The sequence below is a fragment of the Brachycentrus maculatus genome, unplaced genomic scaffold (genome assembly GCF_059751285.1).
Source record: "Brachycentrus maculatus isolate JH-2025_06_01 unplaced genomic scaffold, ASM5975128v1 h1tg000035l, whole genome shotgun sequence".
In the NCBI taxonomy this organism is placed as follows: Eukaryota; Metazoa; Arthropoda; class Insecta; order Trichoptera; family Brachycentridae; genus Brachycentrus; species Brachycentrus maculatus.
In genome coordinates, this window is record NW_028280789.1 from 426,806 (window position 1) to 442,690 (window position 15,885).

The 15,885-nt window shown below is 29.1% G+C and overlaps 1 protein-coding gene across 3 annotated transcripts in view; it reads left to right on the plus strand.

Annotated features, from left to right (window-relative positions):
- Positions 1 to 15,885, plus strand: part of LOC148312707 (alpha-N-acetylgalactosaminidase-like) — a 130,316-nt gene that overhangs the window by 63,352 nt on the left and 51,079 nt on the right. For all 3 annotated transcript variants that reach the window (XR_015838943.1, XM_088274678.1, XM_088274670.1), the window contains one exon: positions 6,138 to 6,312. Coding sequence is in view for 2 of the 3 variants with exons in the window: in XM_088274678.1 (XP_088130804.1) it covers positions 6,138 to 6,312 (175 nt within the window). In the remaining variant the exon portion in view is untranslated. The remainder of the gene's footprint in view (positions 1 to 6,137; positions 6,313 to 15,885) is intronic.

Here is a 15,885-nt window from a genome sequence, read left to right on the forward strand (position 1 = left end):
GCAGAAAGTGTTTTTTTTGCATTTTGAAGAAAAGGTTTTGTTTAATAATTTTTTGAAAAATACTTAATATTTTTCAAATGGAAAAAATCGTCAGTTTTCAGCTGTGCGTGTTTTCGGAATGCCCAGATAATGTACTATATCCCAGCAAAAGCGGCATATTTTTAACTCAATATTTATCCGCTACAGGGCAGAAAGTGTTGTTTTTGCATTTTGAAGAAAATGTATTGTTTAATTATTTTTTTAAATGTACTAAACCTTTTTAAAAGGGAGAAAAAACCTTCAGGTTTTCCCTAAAATGATTTGTTGCACAGAAAAAAGTTCAATAAATGGATTGATATTTATTTTGAATACATTGTATTATAATTTTAATCTTTAAAAACGTTCTCCTAAAAAATCAAGTTTTTTGATTTATGACGTACTTGAAAAGAGTGAGCGATATGCTAAAATAATCCTTACATATGCATTTCTAAATTCTCTCACAATTCATCTCACATAACACAAGAAAGCACCTCCCAGCAAAGCACATAAATCACAATTAACACACTGTATTTGACGTATATAGAACAAGATCCAAAACACAGAAACAAATTTAACAAAACTAATACATAGCTCATTTGGTCAAGTAACTATGACACTCTCCCTATCATTCATCGTTCACTTTGTGTAATACCACTTTTAAAAACACTTATTCGTGAGAACTATGATTTATATGCAATAAAGTTGTACAATCTGCTTCCATTTTTCATAAAGTCATAAAAAATAGAAACTAAATATTTAAAAAAAAAACTATTCGTTAATGGATAATGAAAGTGGGTAGATCTGAAACATATAGCATCAATCGGGCATGTCATATTTTATTTTATCTTTATTTATTCCGGAATTGTACAGCTTACATATAAAAAAAGATATAATAAACAATAGTTACATTAACAATAATAAACATTACATTACATTAACAAAAACAGTTACGTTAAAAAAGAAGCCAATTAAACAATTCCACATTTATGTTATAAAACTATTAAAAAACATTCAGAGATTTAAAAAAAGGGTATGATATTAAATAATAGATTTAGCAGGAAGGAGAAGCATTCTAGCATAGTATTTGATTGCGTTTCATAAACAATTTTCTTTAATATAGTTTTATGAGCAAGTATTGTAAAATGTGCCCTCGCCATAATTTAGTTACTTCCAAAAAATAGATTTATTTCAACAATGGCACAGATTGTTTAGTAAAAAAATCTAACATATTTTACTTTTGAATTATTTATGTTGAAATCGTGGTATTTCCCAAAGTCCTAGTAGCCAAAGGGTTATCTTTACTTTCTCGGGTAACTCTTTCTATGACCGCTGTAACACTGTCAGTTCTCGCTATTTGAACCGTATGCATGGCACCTATTCACTTAGTTGAATACATTCGACACGCAGTAGGAAACCCAATGCAATATTCCGTATATAATTATAATGAGGGAAATTACGTTGAAAACGACAGAGCGAATGATTCGGTTGACCAGTTATATAGCAGTAGCAAGAGAAGATCAAATAATTTGGACAGTTTGGATTTTCAATAAAAATATCTTAAATACGATAAATCGCAATTTTATTTTCTTGAAACCCATGTTTGATTTTACTAATTGATTTTTTTGGTTACAACACCGTTTTTGTGTTGAGTAATAAGTTTTTATCGAAATGAATATATGGTTTTGAAAAGAAAAGAGTTATTGAAAGGTAAGGAGTTAAAAAATGTAAACATGAATTATAATATATATATATATATATATATATATATATATATATATATATATATATATATATATATATATATATATATATATATATATATATATATATATATATATATATATATATATATATATATATATATATATATATATATATATATATATATATATATATATATATATATATATATATATATATATATATATATATATATATATATATATATATATATATATATATATATATATATATATATATATATATATATATATATATATATATATATATATATATATATATATATATATATACATATGTATATATATATATATATATACATATATATATATATATATATATATATATATATATATATATATATATATATATATATATATATATATATATACATATGTATATATATATATATATATATATATATATATATATATATATATATATATAAATATATATATATAAATATATATATATATTTTTTTTTGGGGACAACACGTCTAGCTTCTCGCGCAGCCGGTCGCGTTCTGAATTTGTACGTTTGAGATCTCACCCTTAATGTTAGAGAAGACCAATAATTTGGACCGCTCGGATTATCTATAAAATCAACCTTTTTTTAATATGAACGCACTTTTATTTGTCAATCATGGGTACAAACCAGCCTACGAGAAGTCGTAAGCCCTTGAAATATCTTTATTCTACATTATTATTCATACATGTTGAGATATCAATATAAATGTATTCAATTTGATTTAATGCTCCCACGAAAAACCACAAGTCATTCAAATAATGAAATGTAGCTGTAATTATAGACTAGAAATATCTCTGTGACTTTTTTGTTCTTCAAGCAGTCATTGATTTTTTACAACGTCTTCGAATTTAATTTCTAAGGTGCCATTGTCGATATTCAACTCAACAATTCATCCATTGAATTTAAGCCAATCGCGGTTACCACTATACATGTAATTTAACACATTGCATTTGATGTGGAAAAAAATTAAGTATTAAATTTTATTCAGGAATAATTAGGGAAAAATATTGATATCAACCAAAAAAACATGCATACCTATCGCCTTTAATTATGACCTTATTACCTCTAATTCGGAAACCGATTAGAAAAATGTAAATGAATTTTTTTTTAAATTATGAATGGGAGAAATTTTTGGATCTCTCCTCGTAGAATCAAATGACCAAAAACCATGAAAAAGGTAGACAATTTTGTCCCTTCGACCGTATCGCTACTATGTTCATTTTGCCATCTGTATCTAAAGTTTATCTTTCAGCTTTCATCTTGTACCCTGGTCGCAAATACCGAGGAATAATTTTTACTAACAAAATTTTCATCCAAATTAGACCTGGTGAATCTATCATGCCATTATGTAACTCAGTTACCTATATCGGCTGATAAAATCATCCAGTTTTATTCTTGTACCCTGGTTTCAAATAACGAGAGATAACCTATTTATTTTGAGATTTTCTTTTACAAATTAAACCTGATTCTTTCATACAAAGAATCATTAAGTATATGTGATTCTTTCATACCATTATATGTAGATCATTTACTTATATTGTCTCATTGAATCATCCAGCGTTCTTCTTGTACCCTGGTCGCATATAACGAGAAATATATATATTTTTAAATGTATGTAAGTATAGTTACAATGTACTTTGTCCGCCTCCGTAGTGCAATGGTCAGCACGCTCGGCTACCGTTCTGGAGGTCCCGGGTTCGATTCCCAGGGGGGGTCAAATAAATATAAGTGATTTATTCACTGTAATATTTATTCAATATTACCCTGGACTGGTACCTGAAGCGGAGGGCTGATCACCTTTCCTTCATGTGTAAACGATCAAGATAACTCTGCGTTTATATGACGCAGTTCCCTATGCACCATTGGGGTGCGGATAAGGGTTTTATTATTATTATTATTATAGTTACAATATTTTTTAAATAGTTTAATTATTTTCTAGACATTTCTTTTTTGACAGTTTTAAAATTCGTTACGCTGTTCTTTCCAATAAAGAGACTAAGCTCTTATGCTTGGAGAGACATTTTCATATATTTTTTTATTGTTTACGTTTGTGAGTGATTTAATTTATTTTTGTTACTGATTAACATGTATATAAGGCATTTAATTAATTTTTTAGTTCAACTTTTTTTATATATGTAGGAAAGTTATTAAGGTATTCGGTTCCCAAATATTTAAAAATCTGTTGGAATTGTTTCGTAGTGCATTTTGGTATGGTAAAACAAATTTATGAGGCGAATGTATTTGGAGAAAGAAGCAGAGGAAGACCGAGAAAAACATGGCACGATCAGGTGTGCCAAATACTTGAAAGTGGTCAGGTTAGGAGTCGTAATAAACGGCGGGTATGTATGAGGAGATGCATGAACGTGGAAGAGGCGAAGAATGTTTGCAAAGACAGAGTGGTGTGGCGTTCTAATCTCTCTGCCTACCCCTGCGGGAAGCGGCGTGATGGTTAGTTAGTTAGTAATGTAAAGTCATTTTGGTATCTCGAAGATGGACTTTTCGTTAGATTCAAGTATTTTTTACCCTTAAATAGTCGAAGATTTGCTATTTGAAAATAGTTTTTACTTCTGGGACTTGGAATATTGATAATAATAATCTTATTTCGAGAAATAAAAATACTTTGTGTTCTGATCCACTCACATTTTTATTAACCAACTAGTTTCGGCAACAACCTGTTGCCCTCTTCAGGGTTTCATTTATTACTAGTAATAAATGAAACCCTGAAGAGGGCAACAGGTTGTGGCCGAAACTAGTTGATTAATAAAAATGTGAGTGGATCAGAACACAAAGTATTTTTATTTCTCGAAACAATATATCAATATGATCCACAAAGCTAATGCTTTCAATATTCAAAACATAATAATCTTTTTACATATTTTTTATCCAAATTAGATCTGGTGAATCTATCATTTCATTATGTAACTCGGTTACTTATAACGTCTGGTTAGACACGCATGGGTTCACAAATGGAGAGAATTTTAATTCAAATTTCACGCTAAAGCCGGCAAAAAATGACACTTTCTCTCATAATTTCAATTAATTTAGCTAGAATTATTGCGTAACGATAATTTGTTTTCATTATCGTTTGGAAATCGTCGAGAAGAGGTGGCATTTTATTCGAACTTTACTAACTAACTATCTCAACATAGATGAATGAATTTTCATCTGGGCGTTAACAGGGCTTATCACCTGTCATAGGCTGGTTTAAATTATCTTAACTGACTCGCAGGAGTCAGTTAAGATACACCACAAAACTCTGTCTTTGAAAACATTATTCGCCTCTTCCAAATTCATGCATCTCTTGATACATATCCGCTGATTATTATTACTGATTTTTTTTAAATATACATATTGTACATGTGCTTTATTACAGGCAGTAGACAGAGAAAACAGAACGCCACACCAATCTGTCCATGTAAACAATCATCGCCTCTTCCACATTCATGCATCTCCTCATACATACCCGCCTATTATTACGACTCTTGACCTGACCACATTCAAGGTTTTCAAAGAACTGATGATACCAAGTTTTTCACGGTCTTCATCTGCTTCTATTACCAACCAAATTTACCGTGTAAATTTGTTTTAATATTGTCATTCACTCATTGGATTCACGTGCCCAAACCATCCCAATACACCTTGATTTGAAGTTAATTTCCAATTGTGTTAACAAAAGTGTGTGTTTAGAAATTTTATATTTACTCCGCATAAGAATTTAAAAAAAAAAAAAACTATTTTATATTTTAAAAATCTGTCATATCACTCACTCCTTTCAAGAACGTCATAAATCAAAAATCGTCAATTTTCAGTTATGCATGTTTTCGGAATGCCCAGAAAATGTACTATATCCCAGCAAAATAGGCATATTTTTAACTTAATATTTACCCGCTACAGGGCAAAAATTGTTTTTGCATTTTGAAGAAAATGTTTTGTTTAATTATTTTTTTAAATAAAAAATCTTCAGGTTTTACCTAAAAAGATCCGTTGCGCAGTAAAAAGTTCAATAAGTGGCTTGATATTTATTTTTAAAACAATGTATAATATTTTAATATTTTATTTTAAACTTTAAAAACATTGTCCTGAAAAATCAAGTTTTTTTAATTTATGACTTTCTTGAAAGGAGTGAGCGACATGAGAAACGCCAGAAAATATAATTTTCATTTTTATTATTTTACCTATATAGTATAGTATATTTTTTATTGTTTTTATATGTAAAATAACTCCTATAATTGGAGATAATCCAGATTTGCGAACAAGTATTCGGACACGCTCAAAATGTTGTAACAATTAATACATAAAGTAGAAGAAGAAAATTGGTGTGGTTAGTGACTTTGCCCACTTGCACTTTCAGCGACCGCTTGTTCCGCACCATGACCGATCTGCTGGTGTCGGAGGGCTACGCCAGGGCGGGCTACGAGTACATCAACGTGGACGACTGCTGGCTCGAGAAGGAGAGGGACTCCTACGGCCAGCTGGTGCCCGACCGCGTGCGGTTCCCGTACGGCATGAAGAGCCTGGCCGACTATGTGAGTGTACCTTAACCCTTTTTTATACGCCTTTTTACAACGAATCGATCGCACAAGACGATTTTATTTTATTTTGAATTCTCCTGCCCGTTATATATTTAATATAACGAACGGGCAGAGAGAATTTCAGGCAACCTATAAAAAATTAAATGGAATCATCTATTGGTGAGAATAATAATGGGTAAAATTGGTGAATGTAACAAGTGTGTAAAGTGATCACTTAAACCAGCCTATGACGGTCGTCAGCCCCGTAAATGCCCAGACTTCCATATTCTTCTTCATCTTTGATGAGATGTCGAAAAATAATAGCAATAAATCAGTCAATATTTTGCTTAATCCGTCTAATCTAAACAATTGTTTGATACGCATTAACATTTAGGCGTTATTGTGTCCAGAGTCTGTTGTATCGTTTGGAAAGGCATATCCATAAATTAAGAGCAAGGTTGAACACTTGTTATCCAAGCAAAAAGAGTGTTGTGACGTTCACAATGCTTTTACCATCGAATCTACTGATTTTATCATATTATTTTTCGACATCTCATCGTAGGCTGATTTCAGTGATCACTTTCACCAATTTTACCCATTTGATAACCACACTACTCAAATTTTTGGAAGTTCTATATTTATGAACCATTTCGAAACATTGTTCTGTAATCACTGGAACTTCACTATAAACATCTATTGGTGAGATGAAAAGAAGCCTTTTATTGAGAAGAAACTCTTATATTGGTATGTGATGTCCGAATCCTGGATTATAATCATATACATGAGAAATGCCAGAAAATATCATTTTCATTTTTATTATTTTAGCTTATTCATTCAAACCCTTTTTGCAGTGCCCTATGCACCATTGGGGTGGTGCAAAGGGCACTGCATTATAAACACAGTGTTATCTTGATCGTTAACACACCAAGGAAAGGTGATCAGCCTTCCGCTTCAGGTACCAGTCCAGGGTAATATTGAGTAAATATTAGAGTGAAAAAATCACTTTAGTTTATTTGGCCCCCCCTGGGAATCGAACCCGGGACCTCCAGAACAGATTTTAGCTTATAATTTGATATATATTATTATTATTTCTGTGACATCAAATGTGTGATCAAAATATTGGTTGATTCTCGAGATAATTGTAGAATATGTCGGTTGTCTTTCAATAACTGAAGAGTAATAAAATTATGTATTATTAATACTTTTTTATTTTTTTACAAAAAAGTTAATAAAATTGTTAAATAACCACTCACCGAGATTTTTATGTCTACCGGTTTCGAGACGTACCCGTCTCTTTGTCAGGACAATCACTAACACAGCATGCAAACAATACTACCCTTCACCACCATAGCACCATTTACACACTCAAAACTACACAAAATGTCTAACACATGCGATTTTTGGTCGACCCGAAGACCAACATGCACCATAGTTTTCAATACAGACATGCGTTACGAGCCGAGAGAAAAAAATGACTTATTACAAAGTAAATGCTTTAAATATTAATAATATAATTAATAATTACGTTTAGGATGAAATTAAAAAATAAAAAATAAATATTTTAATTGGATATACGTTCTTAAAAACAATATCTTTACGTGATAGGTACAATGGAAAAAGCAAATTTGTAATCAGATTCCATTTCTCTTTCAAACGACGACGATACATTTGACTACACTTTTGTTGATAATTTTATGTATCGATCCAACAATAGCACTTAAGGCTGAGATCTTAAATGTTCAAATTCAAAACGCAACCGGCCGCGTTAGGTGCTAGATGCACACATTTTTTTAGAATATATTTTGGAATTTGACATTAATTTAAAAGAGAAATATTTGTGTTTTTATTATTCGTGTCCGCCTCCGTAGTGTAATGGTCAGCACGCTCGGCTACCGTTCTGGTACCCGGGTTCGATTCCCAAGGGGGGTAAAATAAATATTAGTGATTTTTTCACTGTCATATTTATTCAATATTACCCTGGACTGGTACCTGAAGCGGAGGGCTGATCACCTTTCCTGCATGTGTAAACGATCAAGATAACACTGCGTTTAAATGACGCAGTGCCCTATGCACCATTGGGGTGCGGATTTTATTATTTATTATTATTATTTGAGAAATACCACAATTTCACACTTCTGTGAGCCTAAGCGGCTCATTATTAGAAATAGGCATCAAATTGTGGTAGAGTGGGTTCGAACCTAGAAACTCTGACTCAAGAGTCCGCAACACTAACCACGGGACCACAAAACACCAAAATATTTTTAAAAAAATTTTAAATTCCTTACTATTCAATCATTTTTTTTTTCAAAACATTATATTCATTTCTTATAAACTTATTATTTTCAATACAAAAACAGTTTTTGGGCAAAAAATTAAATGACGTCAAATATTACATTATTTTTTGACATCTCATCAAAGATGAAGAAATAAAAAAAATAAAAAGCTTAATAAAAAGCTTCTTTACATCTCACCAATAGATGTCTCTAGTGAAGTTCTAGTGATTCAAGAACAAGGTTTCTAAATTGGTTCATATATAAAGAACTTCCAAGAATTTGAGTAGTGTGGTTGTCAATAATGGGTAGAATTGGTGAATGTTACACGTGTGTAAAGTGATCACTTAAACCAGCCTATGACGGTCGTTAGCCCTGTAAATGCCCAGACTTCCATAGTCTTCTTCATCTTTGATGAGATGTCAAAAAATAATATGAAAATAACTCCTGTAATTGGAGATAATCCAGATTTTGTGAACAAGTATTTGGACACACTCAAATGATGTAAATATTATATTGGTTTAAGGAAAATCAAGTTACGATTTTTCGTATTTTCGGCTTTAATGCTATATGGTAATAACTACTACTACTACTACCATCACGCCGTTTCCCCGCAGGGGTAGGCAGAGAGGATGGAACGCCACACTCTTCTGTCCTGACATACACTCCTCGCCTCCTTCACATTCATACATCTAGTCATACATGCCCTCCGATTACGCAGACTTTTGACACCGCCAGATTTTAGGTTCTGATCGATCTGATCGTGCCAAGTCTTTTTCGGTCGTCCACGTTCTGTTTTCCCTCTCACATTCGCCACATATATTTTCCTAGTCATTCTCTCGCTATCCATTCGCTCCACATGTCCATACCACCGCAAAGAGCTCTTTCTAATCTTTTCAATTATTCCTCGTTCAGCCTTACATTCCTTTCTTATATCTTCGTTTTTAATTCTGTCATACAATGATTTTCCACACATTCGTCTGAGGGAGCGCATTTCAACAGCATTCACTCTGCTTTCATCCTTCCTTTGCCAGTTCCATGTTTCGCTTCCATACATTAGTGTCAGTACTAGCACGCCGTTGTGAACCGCTAGCTTGGCTTCCATGGACATATTCTTATTCCCAATCACTCTGTTAAAAGCACCATTTATTCTATTTCCTGCATTCACTCTTCTCTCAATATCTTAATTCTCAATATATTTTCGGCTTTAATACTATATAGTAATAAAGTTGACTTTAAACTAAATTGATTATTTAATAATATGAAGACGTGACCATAAAATCGTTTAGTGAAAGTTGGTCCATAATTTTTTTAACGTTTTACAAAATGTCGTATATATATATATAATTACGTCTAGTTTTAAATTAAATTCAAATATTTGAAATTTAAATGGTTAAGCAACTGTTCTCGCCAAATAAAATATCGAGTTTCGGTGGTCCGTTATCATTAATATTGCGAAATCAATTTATCACGGGTTATTTAAAAGATGCAGTGATTTTTTAACACGGTGTAATAATTCTTCAATTCAAGTTATAATTATATAATTCATAATATATATATATATATATATATATATATATATATATATATATATATATATATATATATATATATATATATATATATATATATATATATATATATATATATATATATATATATATATATATATATATATATATATATATATATATATATATATATATATATATATATATATATATATATATATATATATATGTATATATATATATATATATATATATATATATATATATATATATAAATGTATATATATATGTATATATATATATATATATATATATATATATATATATATATATATATATATATATATATATATATATATATATATATATATATATATATATATATATATATATATATATATATATATATATATATATATATATATATATATATATATATATATATATATATATATATATATATATATATATATATATATATATATATATATATATATATATATATATATATATATATATATATATATATATATATATATATATATATATATATATATATATATATATATATATATATAAATGTATATATATATGTATATATATATATATATATATATATATATATATATATATATATATATATATATATATATATATATATATATATATATATATATATATATATATATATATATATATATATATATATATATATATATATATATATATATATATATATATATATATATATATATATATATATATATATATATATATATATATATATATATATATATATATATATATATATATATATATATATATATATATATATATATATATATATATATATATATATATATATATATATATATATATATATATATATATATATATATATATATATATATATATATATATATATATATATATATATATATCAGTGGCGTGCCTAGGGTTTACCAGTAAGGCAAGCCCATTATTTTTCACATTCGTGAATACATGATGAACCTATAATTTCTTCACCTCATATCATTCCCAGTATAGTAAGCACCCTGAAAGTATTATAAAAATAAACAATGTATGCTAATCATTGTAAAAATGTGCATACATGTAACTTTTGTAAGGTTTAGCCATCACCTTGAAATAAAGAAAAAGTTCACTATAATAAAATATCATCCTCAGATATCAACCATCACCAATAAGTACCATCACCATATAATGGCATGCATAGTGTTTAATAATCATCATCGGAATCCATAGATATGTATACATACAACAATAATGGTTGATAAAAGTATATATGGTATGTTTATCAATTTTGATAGGATTTAAAAAAATAATAACCCTAAAAAACATATTTGCTCAAACCTTTTTATGAATTATGAATAAAAGCTTTCGAGAATTATTTATCATACAAATGAATTTGCTTAAATGTTATAGAATAGCAATATACACATATTTTAAATTAGTGAAAAATACCCCCGCAACGTACTGAAACATTTTTATTTGTATTCTAAAGCGAACCGCCTATCTTTTTTCAAAAACGATTTTATAATATCCTCATAAAAAGTCACTGAATGTTTGAGATTTGCTAATAGTTTTTTTCTATGGCAATCATAGAGAGTTCGGAAAGGCGATTTTGTCCTTGTGTATTTCTTAAGTACGTGTGTATTCGTTTTAATGCTGAAAATGCGCGTTCTGCTGAAGCACTTGTAGCTGGTATAGTGATCACCAAATGAGTTAACTTTAGCAACTCTGAAAATGCATCTTCAAGACTATTTTCGTTGATAAAATCTATAAGCTGAAATACCTTAAGATCCTTCAAGTCCGAAGAAGAGTACAGGCATATTAATTGATTTTTTAATTATTGTTTATCAAAATGAATACCGTAGTGAAATTCTAAAGATTCTAATTCGTCAGTTGGAAAATTCAGTTTATATCTGTCGTAAAGCTTGTTGTTGAGCAATTGAAAAAAATGAAGTTTGAATATTTCAGAATATCTGTCATTAATTTCGGAAGATATGTTATCAATAAGTTGGATGAAAATTCTTTTGTATTCCGTACGAGCACACGAAACATTTCGTCTTAAGCGAGGGGCAGTATTGTTTTGAGATGCAATGACATATATTTGATCAAATTGCGATTGAAAATCCGTACTCAACCAGTTATGAAATTCTTTTATCTTATTGCTGCAGTAACCCACGTCGATTTGCGATTTTTGTATGATATTATATAAACTATCGGTTTTTTTAAATATTATGTGAAATACTTGTAAAAAAAAATTAAAATTAAAAGATTGTAAAGAATTATAAAAAGATTCCACCGACAAATTTGTATCGCCTTCCCATTGCTGAGGATTGTCAGCCATTTCACTAAATAAGCCAATTAGATTATTTTTTTGTTCAAATATAATATTTACAGTACGCGATGAGTACGCCCAACGAGTAGCAGAAATGTGTGGTATTTTTTTATTGCAAAATTTATCATAATGAGCGGATCTTTTTGTACTGTTGCTAAAAAAATGAACCAAAGCCTGAACAGCAGAAAAAATTAACTTATTTCACCAATTCTGCTACAAGACTTGGATAAAACTAGATTTAATATATGGGCATTACACCAAATATAAATAGCCTGAGGACAAAACTCTTTCATTTTTTGTTGCACCCCGTTTCTTACCCCAGACATGACGTTCGCGCCATCGTAGCTTTGCGCGACTAATTTATTTTTGCAGTCATAAATATTTACGTAATGCATGATAATCTCGGCAAGTACATCTGAGGTTCGATTTTCGGATACATCAATAAATCCTAAAAATCGATCATGTATATCATTTCCAGAGAAATATCTAAATATCATACATAATTGTTCTTTATTACTAATATCTGGCGTCTCATCTATAATTACTGATACAAAAGTGGACATTTTTATTTCCGATTTTATTTGATTTCTCATTACTTCCGATACGCTGCAAATAATATCGTTTTGTATTTTATTAGAAAGGTAACTAGGACCCTGTTTGTCGCTTTACTGCATATGTTTTTCTAAAACAAGATTATATTTAGACAACATTGAAATGAGCTCTAGGAAATTTCCTCTATTAAGTGATGTTTCGGATTCATCGTGTCCCCTAAAAGCGAGTTCTTGCTGAGCTAAATAGCAAACAACATCGACTAACCGCTGAAAAACACTTCGATTATGGTTTACTTTTAAATTATGTCTAGTTACCTCCTCAGATAATTGCAGAGATATGGATGTTTCTATTCTATGTTTACCGAAATTATGGAAACTTATTACAGCGTTCAAATGCTTCTGTGTATTTTGATGTCGTTTTATGGCGTTTGTTAAATTGTTTAAATCATCATAACCGGATGAATTCCACACATTTTTGTCATTAGAAAAAAAAACGCAATACCAACAAAATAATTTATTAATATGAGAGCAACCGGCAATCCATCGAGTTTTGTATACTGACCGATTAAACTTCCTTTTATGCGATTTAACAGTTTGCGATATATTTAAATTGGGAGTAGGTCTTAGAGATGTAATCATTTCTTTTTTTTTAATAAAATTCAAAGCGCTAACCTTTCCATTATGAAGTAACTCTTTGAAACACTTTAAATCACTACAAGGAACGACATCGGCCATTTCCGAACTCATTATGACGTATGAATACGTAAGGAAATAATTAGATAATTTCCAATAATAAATAAATATGTACTAAGTGCAGATTAGGCAAATAATCAATGAATAATAATTGACTCAAATACAAAGGCATAAAAGTCGTTGAGAATAGTTTGACAGATAACCATTATGAAATACGTTCGATACGATTGCAAATTCTGCAGCACGTGCGTGTGGCTAGGTTCAGGCCAATAGAAGCTGGCTTCCGAATTTCATACAAAATGCCATATATGTACCTACTATTTTATGGTTAGAGTTATATTTTTTAAGCAAAAATATAAGACAATTGCCGGAACCAGAAGCCCAAATTGAAGCCAATGAGAGCGAGCGAGATGGCTAATCTTGTATCGCCTGCACCTGCAACAGACAGGGCGAAAGCCGAATGTTTACACTCGGCTATCTCGGGTAGTACGAAAAAGCGCGCGATAATTTAAAAACAGGCATGCATTAATTATGTATTTTTAATCATTTAGTCTAGATTTAGTCATCTTTATGTGGAGTTGTTACGCAAGCCGGGCTTTTGGGCTTCTAGGGAAGGTCCGCCACTGATATATATATATATATATATATATATATATATATATATATATATATATATATATATATATATATATATATATATATATATAACGTGGTAATATTTTTCTTTATAAATTGGGTGTAAATAATATGTAAAGTGGGTGTATAATAATAAAATAAACAATGTGTTGCTTTGTAATTAAAGAAACGACAATAAAAGTTTATTCTTAATTAATCTTTACAATAATTTTTATATCTATCTGATTCTGACAGTTAATAATATTATATTTTTTCTATCGGATCTCTTTTGTTTAATTCTGTTCGACGCATGCGACATCTGGTGGTAGAACTGTTTTATGTAGGTACTATTTGTATGTACTTAATAAAATGTATAGGTAGGTACCTAGTTATTTTATTACATATATATATATATATATATATATATATATATATATATATATATATATATATATATATATATATATATATATATATATATATATATATATATATATATATATATATATATATATATATATATATATATATATATATATATATATATATATATATATATATATATATATATATATATATATATATATATATATATATATATATATATATATATATATATATATATATATATATATATATATATATATATATATATATATATATATATATATATATATATATATATATATATATATATATATATATATATATATATATATATATATATATATATATATATATATATATATATATATATATAATTACGTCTAGTTTTAAATTAAATTCAAATATTTGAAATTTAAGTGGTTAAGCAACTGTTCTCGCCAAATAAAATATCGAGTCTCGGTGGTCCGTTATCATTAATATAGCAAAATCAATTTATCACGGGTTATTTAAAAGATGCAGTGATTTTTTAACACGGTGTAATAATTCAATTCAATTTATAATTATATGGTTCATATGTAATTTGTATGGTATAATTGTTTCATCACCTGCTATATAATTAAATTTCTTTTTCAATATGTTTAAATATTTTTATATGTTTTATTGTTTTTGTCCGCCTCTGTAGTGTAATGGTCAGCACGCTCGGCTACCGTTCTGGAGGTCCCGGGTTCGATTCCCAAGGGGGGTAAAATAAATATAAGTGATTTTTTCAAGGTAATATTTATTCAATATTACCACGGACTGGTACCTGAAGCGGAGGGCTGATCACCCTTCCTTCATGTGTAAACGATCAAGATAACACTGCCTTTATATGACACAGTGCCCTATGCACCATTGGGGTGCGGATAACGGTTTTATTATTATTATTATATGTTTAAAAAAATTATGCCATTGTTATTTATGTATTTTAGTTTGGATAAATGAGAAATCGGACATATATATTAGTAAAACTGTTTAACCCACGTATTATACAAGTACACACAGAGGATGGAACGCCACACTCTTCTGTCTTGACATACACTCCTCGCTTCCTTCACATCCATACATCTAGTCATACATCCCCTCCGATTACCCAGACATTAGACACCACCAGATTCTAGGTTCTGATTGATCTGATCGTGCTTCGGCCATCTTCGTTCCGT